At 41.8% G+C, this 19,215-nt stretch overlaps 1 protein-coding gene across 2 annotated transcripts in view; it reads right to left on the bottom strand.

Moving 5' to 3' along the window:
- The window catches only part of SORCS3 (sortilin related VPS10 domain containing receptor 3), a 654,973-nt gene that overhangs the window by 42,350 nt on the left and 593,408 nt on the right, over window positions 1–19,215 (bottom strand). For both annotated transcript variants that reach the window (XM_004020175.5, XM_060404717.1), the window contains exons 17-19: window positions 9,505–9,618; window positions 5,080–5,251; window positions 2,507–2,693 (exon numbers count right to left, since the gene is read on the bottom strand). In XM_004020175.5, coding sequence (XP_004020224.2) covers window positions 2,507–2,693; window positions 5,080–5,251; window positions 9,505–9,618 — 473 coding nt within the window. The remainder of the gene's footprint in view (window positions 1–2,506; window positions 2,694–5,079; window positions 5,252–9,504; window positions 9,619–19,215) is intronic.

Genomic DNA, 19,215 nt, shown 5'->3' with positions numbered 1-19,215 from the left:
CATGGAGTGGCAAAGAATCGGATATGACTGAGAGACGAGGCACACACACATACATGGTTTATTCTGAAAAAAAGCATTTTCCTCAGGAAGTCTCGATATGTTGTGCACATTAGGCAGAGGATGGCTATTTGATCAGTCCCCAGCAGAAGCCAGGGCCACTGAGTTTGCAATGAGCTTTTCTGGTAAACAGCCCTTCATACGTGTTGCTCTAACTCATTGCTGGAGGAATTATGCATGTTCTGTGGGACTCCATGGGAGAGGACTCTTGGAAGTTTGCACTTTGTTTCCTACAGACTTTGTCCCACAGGCCTTTTCTCTTTGTTGATCTCTCTCTGCTGATCAGTGTCATGAATCAAAGTCTGAAGTATGACTATATGCTGAGACTTGCAAGTCCTTCCAGCAAATCACTAAACCTGGGAAAGGACATCTTGGGGACCCTGACACATACACACAATCCAATTTGATTCTCAGAGCCTCACTATAATCTAAATATTATAGGAGAGGGATCAGAAGTTTGTAAAGACTATGAAAGTTGACAGATATTAAACATTTCACAAAAGGATATGATCAGTATTCAAATGCAGGTCTTTTTTGCTCTAATCTTGGCTTGTAAACACCTTGCACAACACCCACCTGGGTTTCTGACCTGGTGCTGCTGGCACAGAAAGATTATAGATGGTGTGGTGTGATTATCACCACTGGGCTATTGATAGCCCATTCCTAACAGTGCTTTCCCTCCCTCACCAGAATGTAAACTCTGCAAGGGTGGGGCCATCTTTCTATTACTGCATCCCCAGTATCTAGCAATATATTAAGAACTCAACAAATAGTCATTGAATAAATTAGTGAATGACTGGATGTGTTATTTGTAATTCCTACTTACTATTGTTGCAAGAGACCTATGGAGCAAGGTACCAGTTAGAATTAAGCCATTTTAAAACTGAAGTTCAGAAGATTCAGAGAAGGAATCGTTTATCCCATGGTCCAATAGCTTGGTGTCTTTAAGGATATATCATCCAGGTCTTTCTCTATGCACTTCCCTCATCGCTACTGGTCCTTATACTATTAGTGTAACCAGAATGCTAGGAGACCAGCTAGGTCACTGTTTCCCAGGGACTTTTAAGTGTAAGGTTGTTTATATTTTTACTGAGTTGTTAATAGAAAAAGTGTTTCTTATGTTCACCTAGGTTCTTTTAAAGCGTTTAATTTTCACCATATGTAGCATGTATGAGTGTGTGTGCTCAATCACTCGGTCATGCCCCAAAGCGAGAGGCCGTGGGCTACAGTCCGCCAGCCTCCTCTGTCCAGAGGATTATTCTGGCAAGAACGCTGGAGTTTTGTTGCAATTTGCCCCCCAGGTGATCTTCCCAACCCAGGGATCAAAACTGCATCTCCTGTGATTCCTCCATTGGCGGGCAGATTCTTTACCACTGAGCCACCTGGGAAGACCATCAGATATAGCATAGCCTCTAAACTACTGTGGGGTATATAAGTAAAAATTACAGTAGTCCTTAGACCCATGATTATCACTATAAAGTATAGGAAACCAATAACAGTCCCCAAACAACATTTCCTTAACCCAACCTTTTAAATCATATTTAAGTTTCAATTTATCTAAGTCAAGTTCCAGGATATCAAATACACAAAATACATCCAGGACTAACACACTACTTTGGAACTTCAACTGTTTGGTTTGTTCCCTGGTGACTCAGACAGTAAAGAATCTGCCTCTGATGTGGGAGACTGGGGTTCAATCCCTGGGTCGGGAAGACCCCCTGAAGAAAGGAATGGCTACCCACTCCAGCATTCTTGCCTGGAAAATTTCATGGACAGAGAGCCTGGTGGGCTACCGTCCCTGAGGTAACAAAGAGTCAGATACGACTGAGTGACTGACTGACACTTTCACTTTTCAAGCAGCAGCCAACAGCCATGAAACAAATTCCAGGACAACAAAACTGCTGGGGAGTTCTTAGAATTATTTACATCTGGTATAAACTTGAAGTAACCTTGGGTGTAAGAATTAAGTTATTTTATGTGTCCAGTTCTACATTTAAAACAATTTGGGCATGTGTTTCTTTAATCCTTCTTTGGCTCTTTCAATGGAGAGAACAATTTACTTTGATTTGTGCCGCCTTCACACAGAGTAGCTTGAAAATGAGCCTGCGGCTGTGAACCGGATGACTCCTCTCTCCCTCTATCTTAGCAGCCTCCAGTGCAAGGGACTTTCACCTGAATATGTGTTTGCATGTGCACACTTATATCAGAACAGAGTGGAGCTGAAAAGGAGAGACTAGGTGGTAACACTTTCCAAACTTTCAAAATAATCCGTCTCCTTTAGCATCATGAAACACCAACACGGATGAACTCACATCTGTCTTTTGACTGGGGTTATCATTTGTGGTAGCAGTCATACCAATTCCAGCTCAGTGAGGGATCTCAGGAAGTCTGAACAGAAGAAGTAGTCAACCGGGAGCGGAGTAAGGGAGGGGCGGCTCTAGCTACTTACAAACCACATGCAGGAAGAGGACCGCTGTATCTGAGCCTAGGTTGTTCTCCGCATAGGCCGTCACCTGGAAGATGCCTGCACTCTTGTACACGTGCTTGATGCCATCCTCAATGGGACTGAAATTAGCGTAGGACACTGCAATCCCGTCCCCAAAGTCAAGTTGGATGTTTGTCCTTTGGAGATCACCCTGCAAGGGGGAATAGAAGCTGGCCTGGGCCCATTTGCATGGTCCAGCCTGACTCCTCTCTGATGCTTGGTCCTCTGCCTTTGGCATCACCCCTAGAGGCCTGAATCTCCCCCAAACACCCTCCTGAAACACTCTCAACACAATCATCAGACTCCTGTCTGATAGCTACTGGGCACTGCAAACAGGTACTATGGGTCTATTGCCCTTTTATGCCCAAACTCAGGTAGCCTGATGTGGCTGATATCATCAGTTATGGAGAAGGTAGAGCTTCTCTGAAGCTCTGAAGTGTGGAAGCCAAGGGCCTTCCTCCATCTCGCATGCACATTAATTGTTCCTCTCTTGTTTCATGATAATAGTAATAGTAGTAGTAACAGCTAACACTGATAAAGCTTCTTTTTAGTTCCAAGCAATTAGTCCCCTCATAACTCTGAAATGTAGAAAGTATTACTGTTCCCATTTTAGCAATGAGGACACAAATAAAGGAATTAGACCAAAGTCTCTGTAGCCAATAGTGGAGAAGCCAAGTTTTGAACCCAAGTAGTCTGGTGTCAGTACTCTCAACCACCATGCTATTATTAAAATTTTCCTATTTTTTAGTATCTATCATTAGGTTCCAAGCATTACGCTAATCTCTTAACACGTATTATATAATACCACCTTCAAAATAACCCTGAGATAGGGTGATTATTTCCATTCTATAGATGAATGCTGTCTGCCAGCTGAAAGCATACCTGTGCTCTGTTGATCTTGGCTTTCCCTAAACTTGCCTAAGCTTCCTCTTCCCTGAAGCATTTATTGACCATCTCAGCTCACAAGCATTTCTGCCTTGAGGGATGCCAAGAGCCACATGGGTCCACCTGAGAGATGATGTCAGTGGTTTAGTTGATCCTTAGCTTCCTAAGAGCTGATACTGAACCCCATCCTTTCTTGTACTTCATTGTACTTGTACTTGTACATTGTACTTGAACTTTCTTGTACTTCATCCCACTTTATTGGGCTGACAGTTTAGATAAATTCAACTGAACCTAACCATAAGATAAGGGTTCTAGATGAAAAGGAAAAATCAGGTTTCTCTGCTTCTTTACAAAGATTGTTGATGGAGAAGAAAAAAGAGAAATACATCATTTTGGAATTATGGTTCAATTCTCCTGCCCAGTGACTGTGCTTTCATCACAGTTTCACTGTCTCCCCGGCCATGGCAACCCAGATGTGAGTAAAATATTGATAGGTGCTACCTTGCCCCCAACACAATGTCAGCTACCCTTGAGTTTATGAATATAAATTAAAGTGGAAATGAACTGAAGGCAATTCAGATGGATAAGATCATGGCTCTTCACATCCATTCAAGAGAAGGTTTTAATAGAGCTGATCCTGGAAACTCCCTAGTGGGAATGCGATAATCACCTCCTCTGAATATTAAAGTTCTTTAATTTAAGCACCCAGTATGGATGAAGGCTAAAGAATCTGCCAACCCAGGATAAGGAGCCCTCACTGTCCTGTCCAATGTGGGCCAGACTTAAAAGATTTCTAAAGTATTCACAGTTGGGCGGGGGTAGGGGGTGTGGAACGGGGACACACTCCTGGCCTGCTTTGGTCTCTTTCCAAGATCTCAAGAGCACACAGTAATTTGCATTTAAATTTAGATGGCTTTGTAAATCAGGCAAACTTCCCTGCCCCAGCGCCTCAGCAAGGAGTGCCTGAAAACTTCCCTGGTTTGGAAACAGATGAAACAACTCATATAGGAAGCAAAGAAGCATACAGCAGAGCTAGTCTACCCAGAATGAATGAACACAGTCTGGTTTTACTCCCCAGACTGCAAATGACCTAAAAAGTGAACTAATGGAGCAGGCAGCTGATGGAAAGTCAACTCATATGGCATTCTTCAGAAAAATAAGTTTAGAGGATTGGGATCACCCTCCCCCATCCTCACACTCATACTTTTAAGACTCTCTAGAAGTCTTGTGGGCTTTTCTAATTAGTAGGGTGAAGGGTAAAAGAAAAAAATAAGGATCCTGGAACAAACAGGAAAAATGTGAATTCCATTCTGGCAATGTTTATAGTATACAGTCTAATGATAATTAAGAGTCCTTTAATGATGCAGGCCCTAAAGGGGTACCTCAAAGAATATATTCAGATCTGTGCCTGCTCAGAGACAAGGGGACCCGTTTGGCCTAGGTCTGTATTGTGGGATGAAGGGAACAGGGTCCCTAAACATCCCAAGCCCTCTTTCACCACTTCCATCTTATCACACAAGTGGTGCTTCTCACCATTGACTTTGTTTTAAGGACTAGTGGGAACACAAGCTCTTTCTTCTCTTCCCATCTGGATGTGGGACATGACCCGGTTGTGAGTTCTGACCTCAGAGGCCCAGGAGGGGTGCCCCTACCTCCTCCATGAGGATAATGAAGGTTGCATTGTGCCCCTGCTCCGCCACCAGGCGCCCATCGGTCGTCGCCACGTGGAGGCCATGTGGGGCTTTTCCAGGGCACATCTGGGCCTTGGCGGTATACTTCTCCCTCAGGCCGTCTGTGCAGTTGTTGGACACAATTCGCCGATACCTAAAGGGTATTGATCATTGTCAGTGGTGTGGTTTATCACATGTATGTGTGCTCGTGTGAAGCATGTATGGTAGAGTGTGCAAAAGAGCAAGAGTGAGACAGAGATTTCACACAGTTGCACCTGACGTCTGAGTCCCAGAGAAGACAGCCATTTAGGAAGCTAAACAAATGCTGAGAAGCCACTATCCCTTCATCTCAGGAAGAGCAGCTCTTTAAACACTATTATCGATCCTACCTGGTGAACCACAGATCAGATCAGTGTCTAAACCAGCCAAGAAAAATCAATGTCTGACTCACGCATGAGGCAGGAAGTGGCAGACCCGCTGGTCTAAAGAAACAAGAAAAAGCAGGTTCTTCTCCCTATGAGAGACAGACTTGTTTCTACCTCCCTGAGGCCAGAAAGCAGCTATAAGATCAGCCTTCTTCTAACTCTGATTACTCAGGAAGCCGCTTCCTGTCTCCCTTTGGCACCAGGACACCACCGAATACCCTAACACCTACTAGTTCTTACTTTGGAGCCACTGGATTCTTTCATAGCAGATTTTGTCTCCTTGCTAATATTTCATTTTCCATTCATCACTAACACCAGACCAGGAGCACAAGTGTGAGACTCCTATTTGATCCTGCTGTGGTAAAACTGTCTCAGAGAAGAAGCCTGCATGGGAAAATCTCCCCATAAACAATGTGACCTTCTAGGATAAGAGCATCTTTGGGCATGGTGGTGGCATGTCATCTTTCTTGACCGCTGACCCAAGCACGTGAAGCCAAGGCGAGAGCTTGCCCATAGCCCTGACCTGCATGACAGACTTTATATCCAGGCATATTACTATCCGTAAAATTGCATAAAATCAATGTTCTGGTAAAAACACATAAAATAAATGCACCATAGACACCACTACCACCACCATCATCATCATCACATCACATCTTCTTTCACTCTGTGTGTCAGGAGTAATTAACCAGTGTATCCATGTTGCCTTCTTCTGGTGGCCTTGAAAGCAAATGTCTATATGAATGATATAGGCCCTCCACTCTACCTGAAATTTCATCTTTCCCTGACCCCCACATACTGCTGAACTAATAGCCCAACATATTCATCAGGGGATCTCAAGAGGATGTCAAGCAAATGTTATATGTAGTTACTGCTAATGTGAATTTATAATATATTCTCTTGTTGCTGCTGCAGCTGCTGCTGCTGCTGCTAAGTCGCTTCAGTCGTGTCCGACTCTGTACGACCCCATAGACAGCAGTCCACCAGGCTCCCCTGTCCTTGGGATTCCCCAGGCAAGAACACTGGAGTGGGTTGCCATTTCCTTCTCCAATGCATGAAAGTGAAAAGTCAAAGTGAAGTCGCTCAGTCATGTCTGACTCTTCGCGACCCCATGGACTGCAGCCTACCAGGCTCCTCCATCCACGGGATTTTCCAGGCAAGAGTACTGGAGTGAGGTGCCATTGCCTTCTCCGATATCCTCTTGTAGACACACATTATTTTAATTGGCAACTAAGTTCACAGTGGGTCCAGAGCTACCCTGTCTAATATGCTAATCACTTTTCACCTGTGGCTACTCAGCACTTGAAATGTGGTTAGTGGTGCTTGCTGAAATGATAAGAATATTTAGTTAAATAAAATATACTATTAAATTAATTTCACTTAAAAAATTTTTCAATGTGGAAATTAGAAAATTTTAAGTTATGTATCCTTGGAAAGAAAGTTATGACCAACCTAGACAGCATATTAGAAAGCAGTGACATTACTTTGCCAACAAAGGTCTGTCTAGTCAAGGCTATGGTTTTTCCAGTGGTCATGTATGGATGTGAACGTTGGACTGTAAAGAAAGGTGAGCACTGAAGAATTGATGCTTTTGAACTGTGGTGTTGGAGAAGACTCTTGTGAGTCCCTTGCACTGCAAGGAGATCCAACCAGTCCATCCTAAAGAAGATCAGTCCTGGGTATTCATTGCAAGGACTGATGTTGAAGAAGCTGAAACTCCAATATTTTGGCCACCTGATGCGAAGAGCTGACTCACTGGAAAAGACCCTGATGCTGGGAAAGATTGAGGGTAGGAGGAGAAGGGGATGACAGAGGATGAGATGGTTGGATGGCATCATCATTGGACATGGGTTTGGGTGGACTCCAGGAGTTGGTGATGGATAGGAAGGCCTGGCATGCTGCAGTTCATGGGGTCGCAAAGAGTCGGACACGACTGAGTGACTGAACTGAACTGATGTGGCTCATAGTATAGTTCTTTCAGTCAGCACTGGTCTATATAATCAAATTTTTATTATCTATAGCTTATTGGTGACCTTTATTCATTTAGAATATACTGAGCTTTACCTGTGATAGACATTTTGGAGGATGTCACATCTTAAAGTACACTTGATATCATCCACTCTTGCTCTTAACTATGGCCAGCTGGTGGATGATTTGTAATAGAAGCCAACATTTAAATAACCTAGAGGTAAGTATAGGCATTTTTAGAGAATCTTTTTTTTTTAAGTAGTTTTTCCCTTTTATCTTCTTATTTGTTTGGCTATTAGCGGTTTTGGCACACTGAACTTGCTTACAATTGGGTCCACATATCACATGATCTGTCGTGTTGGAGAAGACTCTTGAGAGTCCCTTGGACTGCAAGGAGATCCAACCAGTCCATTCTGAAGGAGATCAGCCCTGGGATTTCTTTGGAAGGAATGATGCGAAAGCTGAAACTCCAGTACTTTGGCCACCTCATGCGAAAAGTTGACTTATTGGAAAAGACTCTGATGCTGGGAGGGATTGGGGGCAGGAGGAAAAGGGGATGACAGAGGATGAGATGGCTGGATGGCATCACTGACTCGATGGACGTGAGTTTGAGTGAACTCCGGAAGTTGGTGATGGACAGGGAGGCCTGGCGTGCTGTAATTCATGGGGTCGCAAAGAGTCGGACACGACTGAGCAGCTGAAATGAACTGAACTGATTACATGATCATACGAGAAGCCCTAATGCAATTACCTGCTTGCTATGTCCACGTGTGCTCTGGCTGAGACCTGGCCTAGCTGGTCATATATGCCTGTTACATCTCTCTTCCTCAAACTTCAGAGCACTTTATTCTCCAACACCTCATGTCTTTAAATCTCACTCTGCAGGATCTGTAGTTTGAATGACTTGACTCCCAAGACAGTCATCTACGATAAAATTACGTCAGCAGTGCTTAAACCTCAGCTCAGATCCCAAGAATCGCTCTCTAAGAACCAAATATTTGGCTAAAATAAAATGTATACTTCTCAGAGAATCTCAGATCACTTGATACATCTCTTCCATCATGTTTTTTCTTCTCTCTAGACATCAGCTGTGTAGGTAGTACTCTGGCCACTATTTTACAACCAGGTAAAGTAAAAATACTGAGATGGTGAGTAACTTGTGTGAGACGTTAGAAGATCCATCCACTGGAAGAGTTGAGACTGGATTCTAGTCCCTTGTTATTCAAAGATGAGTGCTGGGACCAGGAAAGACAACAATGTGTGGGAGTTTGTTGAAATAAAGAATCTCAATGCCACTGCAGATCACCTAAATTAGGAGCTGCCTTTTAACAAGATCCCCAGGTGATTCATAGCACATAAAAATTTTAAAAACACTGTCTTCAACCACCAATCTGCTTTCCAAACCTGTACTTGGTCACAGAAGTGGCAAAGTAAAGAGGAAAGACAACAAATCATGGAAAATTTTTTTTTCAAGCATCTGAGGAAGTAATAAGTAACAAAAAGAGAAACACACATAGTTTGACAATTACAGAAAGGGTGAAAAAAAAAAAAAAAAAAAAGAAAGGGTGCCTTGAGCTTCTTATTCCAGGAGTTGCCAGGATGGGACTTTGACTTTTCATTTCGTTTCCATCATTGGTCCACAAGAGCTTCAGCTCATCTATCACTAAAGAGAACCATAATATCTGCATACCACTTGTGTTAATTTATTTCCATCAGGGTCTGGAAAATATGGTGGCATCTCTTTCCAGAAGAGAAGACCTGACTAAAATAATAGCTATGATATTTCAGAGGCAAACAGCAAAAGGTATTGAAATCTGGGTAATCAGAAATCTCTTCTATGTTCAAAAAACCTAGGTTCAGCTAAAGAACCCCTCGACTTTCTTCAGAAGCCACCTGCTGTAAACAGACTATCTATGTTCTTTCTTGCTTCACTAGCAATGTTCCTCTGATCCCAGCTTAGTGGATAGTGAAACAGGAAGACAGTGAGTGGGGTTCCTTCAGGTAAATTACTTACCCAGTACTGTTAAAGTAGCTTTGACCAAGGCTGCAGTCCTTTGATGGAGATGCTGGATTGTACCAGAAAGCAGGGACACACTGGCTCTCTCCATGTCTCTCATAACCATAGTCACTGTCCAGAAAACAAACATTGAATACTGCTGTAGATGCACAAATGTGAAAATATCCACAAACACATATAAACACAAATATATCTCTCTGCTGCTGCTGCTAAGGTCACTTCAGTCATGCCCAACTCTGCGTGACCCCATAGATGGCAGCCTACCAGGCTCCCTCGTCCCTGAGATTCTCCAGACAAGAACACTGGAGTGGGTTGCCACTTCCTTCTCCAATGCATGAAAGTGAAAAGTGAAAGTGAAGTCACTCAGTCGTGTCCAACTCTTAGCGACCCCATGGACTGCAGCCCACCAGGCTCCTCCGTCCATGGGATTTTCCAGGGAAGAGTACTGGAGTGGGGTGCCATTGCCTTCTCCAATATATCTCTCTAACCATCCCCAAAGCCAAACACATTCTTTAAATATTCCCAGTAGGGGCAAAATTCATGCTCTGAAAACAGATTTTCAGACTCAGTCATTTGGAGTCCAGTGTACAGAAGACATAGTGGATTAGCAATGGAGAGTCCAGGTTTAAAAAGGTGTGAATGTGTAAGGTACACTAGGTTGGGTGGGTGTGTGTGAGGGATGTCATAAGCTTAAAAGCATATTTTGGGTCACAGTGGATTTACTGAAATAAAGGGACGTCAATCAAGAAGATGATTTTAAAAGTAAAGATCTATTTATGTGATATGGTTCCACACTTTATTCCAAAATGGATTTCACTGATTTTATCTTCATTTTTTCTGGAAATTCTCTCTCAAACACATATACACATTTGCATTCACATTCAAACTTTCCCCAACTATTTATAACACAAGCCCTCTGTGTCCTTTAGGAAACAAACAAATAAAAAACCCACAAAAGTTAGACTGTAACTCTTCTCCATGTTTTTGTAAAAGCCGAGCCATAATAAAATGGAGAAACGTCAGGTATGATCCCTTCTTCTTCCCTCAGCACTCCAAAATGAGGGAGTCAAAGGCCAGTGTGTGGTGTGAGAGGAGGGCTCCCATTGGAAATGTAAATGGTGTTGCCTTACTTCTTGAGGTTTTATAAAACTCCCAGAATTATAAATGCCAAGGTACAAACAGAGTAAGAAAGTAGGCATTATTGCTCTTACAACCAACCCCAGGATACTGAAGGTGGCTTCACTCAGCAGAAGTCATGCCTTTCTAAGTCAAGCATCCAAGGGTTTCCTGAAACCCACAGGCAAGGCAGACAATGCGGACCTTTGAATATTGATCCACTGAATGTTAATGAAACATGCAACAACAGGAAAATAACCCTTTCCTGACACACTCCCCCTTTCTTTTTCTACTCCCATATTCTTTGAGACATGATTTAATTAAAGATCAATGAAAATAGAGGCAAATTGTCTGTGTGGGCAACTGGGGTAGGAATGAAAGGGAGAGAGGAAGAAAAGTTTAATTCTGCATTTATTTATTACTCAGTATGTGCCCTGTCCTATGAAAGAAGGACCATCATTTCTATTCTCAAGGGGTTTTCAGTCTTTTGGAGAGAGGAAGACACCATGTCTCTAATCCAACAAAAGAACAGAGGAATACAGTCTGAAGTACAGTGTAATATAGTATGAAGCAGTACAGTTTAGAAGTATCAATTAACTGATGAGATTATATAAATATCTGCTGGGTTTGATCCCACCCTACTTCTCACCACCTCCCTCCAAACCAAACTCAAACCAATCTTTCAACCTCCTTTGTCTTTGTATGTGGTATTCCCCGGAACTTTTGAAGCACTCTACCCTTTTCTGTATTAGGCAGTTTCCTATGCATCCTTCAATAGCTATGTCTGATGAAGCCATCCTTGCTTTCTAAAACCAAATCTTTGTGGCTCTACCATTTTGGGAAACATTGAGGCTAAAATAGGACAGTTACTTCTGTTGGTTTTGTTCAGCAATATTAGGGTCTAGAATAGGACACTATTTTTTTTTTTCATTAAAATCATCTCTTCAGGTCTTAAATAAATATTTAGTGGATAAATGGTACTCTCACTGCATTTTTAAATAATCACACTAATTATCCCATTGCATTGGTCTATTTCTTCAGGGAGACTGTGAGCCTATGGTTAACTTCCCAGTGTGTACCACAAAGCATTCCAGGAGCTCAAAACACGTCTGTGGAGTGAGTATGAGCTCGAGTCATTGAAGATGGCTACACAAAAAGGTGAAGCTCAAGACCAGCTTCAATAAGGTGAGTTTAAATGAAACTGGAAGAAAAGGAGAATGGGACATGTTTGTCAAGATAATCTTTTGCCATGCCTCCCAATTAATGACTGAAGATCTTCCCCCTGAGAGTTCATATGGACTCAGTATTGTGCCAGCTGCTAACAGCCCATGAGAGCCTACTTAAAATTCCAGGCACTTTGTGAGTTAGTTAAGGTTGTTAAACACAGTTTAAATGATGATTTAAAATTTATACAAAATTTTACTTATATTCAAAAGATAATACCTAAGACACAGAAATTCCCCATTATTTTGCTGCATTTACTATTACTATATGCAATAAATACTACATATAAAATGTCATGATATAATCATTATATGCTCTTGAAATCATTTATGTCTGTGTACCTGTGTATAGTAGAAATACATGTTTTGTTTCCTAATTCTTCATTCAGTGATCTCATGTTGGCAGCATGAAATCGTATATCATGGGGATATTTACAGCAATCACCAATCACTACTAATAAGGGCTTATTTACTTCTTTGTTCCCGAGAAAATTGAAAGTTGCCCAGTTGTGTTCAACTCTTTGCGACTCCATGGACTACACAGTCCATGGAATTCTCCAGAATTCTGGAGTGGGTAGCCATTCCCTTCTTCAGGGGATCTCCCAAGCCCAAGGATCAAACCCAAGTCTTCCGCATTGCAGGTGGATTCTTTACCAGCTGAGCCACAAGGGAAGCCCAAGAATACTGGAGTGGGTAGCCTATCCCTTCTCCAGAGGATCTTCCCGACCCAGGAATCGAACTGGGATCTCCTGCATTGCAGGTGACTTCTTTACCAACTGAGCTATTAGGGAAGCCCAGAGAGACAGTAGTTAACTGTTGTCCAGCACAGTACGGAATATCTGATTTCAAAGTATTTTTTACCTGTAGAAGGATTTGGGCTGTGATGGGCCTGCACTACTAGAAAATCCCCTGATAGCTTTATATGGTAAATCTATCGACTGTCCTGTTAATCCCAGAAATATTTGTAATTGTGGAAGGAAGGGTGCTCTCCTAAGCAGCTTTATGAGGGAGGGAAATGTCATACGCTCCTTGCTCAGAGTAACCATCTTTAGCAGTAATGTTCAGCTCTGCTACCTGTTAGTGATTCAGTAATTAAGAAGGTGCATCAGCCACGCTGCTTTGCCCCAAAGAGAAAAAGCACCGCATTAATATTTAATAACATTAATGGAAACATCACTAGCTGCCCCCAAGCTGTGGCTTTCATTACCTTCTGCTAAATGTATACTATTGAATAAAATCTCTCATCCTATCCAAGTCCCCTCCCAGCTCTGAAGTTTTTATGATTTCAGCAAAGAAGCAGGGCCAGCTGCTGCTCCAGCTTCCTGGGGAAAGGTGTTTTTCTCTTGAATTGTGACATTTGGAGAGAATGTGCCAGAAAGTTCGATTCGCCTCAGGAAAGGAAGCTGCCACAGCTTCTGCAAACACACAGGTAGTTTTCTTTAAGAAGTAAGTCACCTCTGTGTCTTCTTTGACTATAAATGGGGTGAGAACTTCTAAAAGTTTAGGGGAAAATTGTCCATTTCCGGGGGGGGTGTGTCCTCAAAATCCCACCCATAGAGAAGCCTCAAACAATCCAGAGAGTGGATAGATAAGGAAAGGCTCAGAAACCAAAAAGTTTCTGCATGTTAGAAAAGGAAGGGACACTAGTACTACTTGGACCCAATCCCCTCAGTTCACAGAAAGGAGGAGAAAAAGAGAAAAAAATGACTTGCTAAAGATTGTACACAGCTGTTGGGATGTCAATCAGAGGTGATAACTGAGACTCCTGACCCCTGGCCTGGCATTAGTATAAGCCCATGAACTAGGCATTTAATTATCAGTTCAGTTCAGTTGCTCAGTCATGTCTGACTCTGTGACCCCCTGGACCGCAGCATGCGAGGCTTCCCTGTCCATCATCAACTCCCAGAGCTTGCTCAGATTCATGTCCATCGAGTCAGTGATGCCATCCAACCATCTCATCCTCTGTCACCCCCTTCTCCTCCTGCCTTCAATCTTTCCCAGCATCAGGGTCTTTTCCAATGAGTCAGTTCTCCACATCAGGTGGCCAGAGTATTGGAGTTTCAGCTTCAGCATCAGTCCTTCCAATGAATATTCAGGACTGATTTCCTTTAGGATGGACTGGTTGGATATCCTTGCTGTCCAAGGGACTCTCAAGAATCTTCTCTAACACCACAGTTCAGAAGCATCAATTCTTCAGCACTCAGCTTTCTTTATAGTCCAACTCTCACATCCATATATGACTACTGGAAAAACTATAGCTTTGACTATATGGACTTTTGTCAGTAAAGTAATGTCTGTGCTTTTTATATGCTGTCTAGGTTGGTCATAGCTTTTCTCCCAAGAAGCAAGTGTCTTAATTCCATGGCTGCAGTCACCATCTGCAGTGATTTTGGAGCCCAAGAAAATAAAGTCTGTCACTGTTATCATTGTTCCCCCATCTGTTTGCCATCAAGTGATGGGACTGGATGCCATGATCTTAGTGTTCTGAATGCTGAGTTTTAAGCAGGCTTTGAGGCCCAGTGTCATTCTGAGCCCCTTGGAGCTGGCCAAGAAGTCATGGTCTCTGCTGGCCCAGGGGTAGGGAGTATCCTACTCTCAGACCATGCACAGTCCCATCAAGACTCACTGATCTCCAGTTCTTCCAGTCTCCGATTTGGGATTTAAGGCTCTAGGATGAGTATTTCACAGATGTCTCTGTCTCATTTTAGGAGACAATAGAGTGTGGTTGATTTGGGATCAGATAGAGGTTTTTAGCAGACACAGCATGAACACTCAGCAAAGAGAAGTAATCACAACAAAAACAATGGACTAATAATAAACAAATCATCATTTTGTAATGCATAAGTCTAAATTCAGCCATAGAGATAGAAAGATAATTATATCCCAACCATTTCATAAATGGTTCAAAAAACCAAACAATCATGGCTTGAGTATTTCTCCTTATCTAACACCAAGCTACCTGTCTGCCCTTATTCCTCTATGCATCAACAGCCTTCATATAACTGCTTTCTTAGATATGCTGCTCATTTTCCTCATATTTACTTAGCAGCAAGTCTACATAGCTCCATTACCACCACCTACAGGAAGCCTTCCATCATTACTCCAGTCCTTGGTGGGCTCTTTGCTCTGAATACTCCCAATACTTTCAGGTAGGACCAATGTCGTCCTAAAGAACTTTCTGTCTGTGCTATCCAATATGGTAACCACTAGCCACATGTGGCCGTTAAGCACCCAATACATGACTAACTGAAGAAATGAATACTTTGCTGTTTTTAATTTTAATGCAAATAACCACATGTAGCTAGCGGATACTATACTGTACAGCATAGGTCTGGATCATGAGATTCAACACCCAATTATACTCTTTATTATTTGCTGTCATGCTTTCTTTGCATCCAATAACTCTGGTTTATACATCTTCGATTTTTCTACAATGTGCTGTCTATAGAAAAAATACAATTGATTGGACTCTATATACAGAATAATAAGGTTGAGTAGATTTCAGACATGCCTGAATTTATGTACAATGGCATATCCAAGTCTCTTCCCCTCACTTGTTTACATTACCACTTGATAAACGCACTCTGTGGATCTTGAGCCATAATGGACATGGAAGATAAACACTAAGACATACTGAGACTTAGGACTCTGGAGTCAGACTATTATAATTTTGAGTAAATATATTAACATTCTTTGTATCTCCATCTCCTCACCTATAAAATGCCTAAAATAACAGACTCTCCTGATTGAGAGATTAAGTGAGATTATCCATCTAAAAATCTTGGCACATAGTAGATGCTCAGCAAAACTACTGCTCTGAGAGTGGTTGGATGAGTGAGTAATAAAAGAGAATAACTGGGCATAATTTCTAGTGCACACTGGTTTCTCACTGAACAAATGTACTTGGATCTCCCGGGGGTCAACTACTTCCTAGGAGACTCCATAAGACTTGAGAGGAGACCTCTTACTCTCCCTTTTCTGACTACCCATTAGTCTGCTTACTTCTTGAGGAGGATTTGCCCCTGGCCCCTCACCAGTACCACGATGGAGGATGCTTCAGAGTGGTTCTCTACAGTAAACCTGAGGCTGGGGGATTTATGAGGCTATTAAGTAGAAACATCCGTACTTATGTAAACTGCATAGTTATTACGGACACCCACTCTGCATAGAAGAGAGAGAGTAGCAAAAGTCAATGAAAAGTGAAAGCATTAGTCACTCAGTCATGTCTGACTCTTTGCCATCCCAGAGACTGTAGCCTTCCAGGCTCCCCTGTCCATGGGATTTCCCAGGCAAGAATACTGGAATGGGTAGTCATTTCCTTCTCCAGGGGATCTTCCTAACCCAGGGATCGAACCCAGGTAATGGTTCCCTACAAATAACTGCATCTGAGAATCTATAAAGCCTTTTTACTTCAAGTAGAGAAGGGATACAAGTGGAAAACACCTTTGCTTTGTGAATCCAGGCTGCACTCCTTAACTTTTCCACCAGAATCAAGGCATTTAATCTATCCTCCCAAGTCTCCACTCCCTGCTGTCTCTCAGATTTAGAAGTTGCCTGGACCAGTCCAGTGGACATTGCCTGGTCTGATTTAGGGAAACAGCTAGGTAGAATGTGTATAACAGCTTATACTAACCAAGTTGGGCTTTTCATATTTCTTAGCTAACGATTCCTGGTAGGAAGGAGCCTTGAGAAGGAAGAAGGGCTATGAAACTATTGCCATACACGGATTTTCCAGCACAGTCATTAATGACAGACAAACTATTTTTGATGGAAAAACTGTATTTATGACTAATACTTATGCTTACTGAAGTTGACTTAAAAAGAAAAAATAAATACTCAATGACGTCCAAGATGTCATCATAACAGCAAAATATCCCAGAAATTTCAGAAATCAAACTCTCATTGCCATATTCAAAAGTAGTGCCTAAATACTTTATTAGGTCACATGATTTTTTTTTTTTGCTTTTTCTCTCAGATTATGACAACTAAGCCACCCTCAAGTCTTGTGTGTTTGTTTGTCTTATCTCAGACTCATTCTTCTATTTTCTTTTCTCTTAAAACATTTTTTAAAATTATTATTATTATTTTTTTTTACTTTATAATATTATATTGGTTTTGCCACACATCAACATGAATCCATCATGGGTGTACACGTGTTCCCAATCCCAAACCTCCTCCTACGTCTCCCCCCACACCATCCCTCCGGGTCATCCCAGTGCACCAGCCCCAAGCATCCTGCACCCTGCATCGAACCTAAACTGGGGATTCGTTTCTTATATGATATGAGGCATGGTCCCATTGTTCACTGCAGCACTATTTATAATAGCTAGATCATGGAAGCAACCTAGATGTCCATCTACAGATGAATGGATAAAGAAGTTGTGATACATATACACAATGGAATATTATTCAGCCTTAGAAAGAAATGCATTTGAGTCAGTTCTGATGATATGGATGAACCTAGAACCTATTATATAGAGTGAATGAGTCAAAAAGATGAAGATAAATATTGTATTACATGAAATCTAGAAGAATGGTACTGCAGAACTTATTTTCAGGGCCGCAGTGGAGAAACAAACATAGAGAACAGACTTACGGACACGGGGAGAGGGGAGGAGAGGGTGAGAAGTATGGAAAGAGTAACATGGAAACTTATATTACCACATATAAAATAGATAGCCAATGGGAATGTGCTTTATGGCTCAGGAAACTCAAACAGGGACTCTATCAACCCAGAGGGGTGGGATGGGAGGGAAGTTCAAAGGGAGGGGCCATATGTATACCTATGGTTGATTCATGTTGAGGTTTGACAGAAAACAACAAAATTCTGTAAAGCAATTATCCTTCCACAAAAAAAAAAAAAATTGAAAATGAGGCATGATTGGCTATAGAAAGGCAAATGTATCATATCTTATATATCTCCCCTTAGAATTATATAAAGTCTTCTTGAATGCCATATACTTATTATAATTCTAATTATTGTTGTTTAGTTGCTAAGTCAAGTCTGACTCTTTTGCAACTCTGTGGACTTTACAATTCTAGCACCAATGGCCTAAACTGTTTGATTTGGCATTGGTTTGGAGTTAATGGCACATTCTATATTAAACGTCATCACCAGCAGTTAACCTAGATCATTTGAAGATGAGTTTTAATTTTATTTATTTATTTATTTATTTTATTTTTATTTTTTTACTTTACAATACTGTATTGGTTTTGCCATACATTGACATGAATCTGCCACAGGTATACATGAGTTCCCAATCCTGAACCCCTCTCCCACCTCCCTCCCCATATCATCTCTCTGGGTCATCCCAGTACACCAGCCCCAAGCATCCTGTATCCTGTATCGAACCTAGACTACAGATTCGTTTCTTACATGATAGTATACATGTTTCAATGCCATTCTCCCAAATCATCCCACCCTCTCCCTCAGAGTCTAAAAGTCCGTTCTATACATCTATGTCTCTTTTGCTGTCTCACATACAAGGTTATCATTACCATCTTTCTAAATTCCATATATATGTGTTAGTATACTGTATTGGTGTTTTTCTTTCTGGCTTTCTTCACTCTGTATAATCGGCTCCAGTTTCATCCATCTCATTAGAACTGCTTCAAATGCATTCTTTTTAATGGCTGAGTAATACTCCATAGTGTATATGTACCACAGCTTTCTTATCCATTCGTCTGCTGACGGACATCTAGGTTGCTTCCATGTCTTGGCTATTATAAACAGTGCTGCGATGAACATTGGGGTACACATGTCTCTTTCAATTCTGGTTTCTTCGGTGTGTATACCCAGCAGCAGGATTGCTGGGTCATAATGCAGTTCTATTTGCAGTTTTTTAAGGAATCTCCACACTGTTCTCCATAGTGGTTGTACTAGTTTGCATTCCCACCAACAGTGTAGGAGGGTTCCCTTTTCTCCACACCTTCTCCAGCATTTATTGCTTGCAGACTTTTGGATTGCAGCCCTTCTGACTGGTGTGAAATGGTACCATGAGAAATGGCATAATATAGAGAAGAGAATGTGGAATTTGGCTAGATTTGCTTTTGCTCCTCATCTCTTTCTCTCCCAGGTTATATAATCTCAGTCAAGTAATTTCTATTCCAGATGCTAATTTTCTTCTCATTAAAATATCACAGTAATGACGCCGACATTATAGGGTGTTAGGTCCAGGTGGTACTTGCATTGGCGAGCTGAGAACCACAGAGCAAGGGTTCGCTTCCTCCACTTCTTCACTTATAGATGCATTTTGACAGCAGTTTCCAAAGAACCATTTAGAAATAGTTTAAGCAAAGCCATCACCACTGAAATAAATGGATAACACCCAAAGGTACAACTCCGAACATAGTGCTTATATGGATATAT

Source organism: Ovis aries, chromosome 22 (assembly GCF_016772045.2).
Source record: "Ovis aries strain OAR_USU_Benz2616 breed Rambouillet chromosome 22, ARS-UI_Ramb_v3.0, whole genome shotgun sequence".
NCBI lineage: Eukaryota > Metazoa > Chordata > Mammalia > Artiodactyla > Bovidae > Ovis > Ovis aries.
This window is presented reverse-complemented; position numbering and strand designations above follow the sequence as displayed.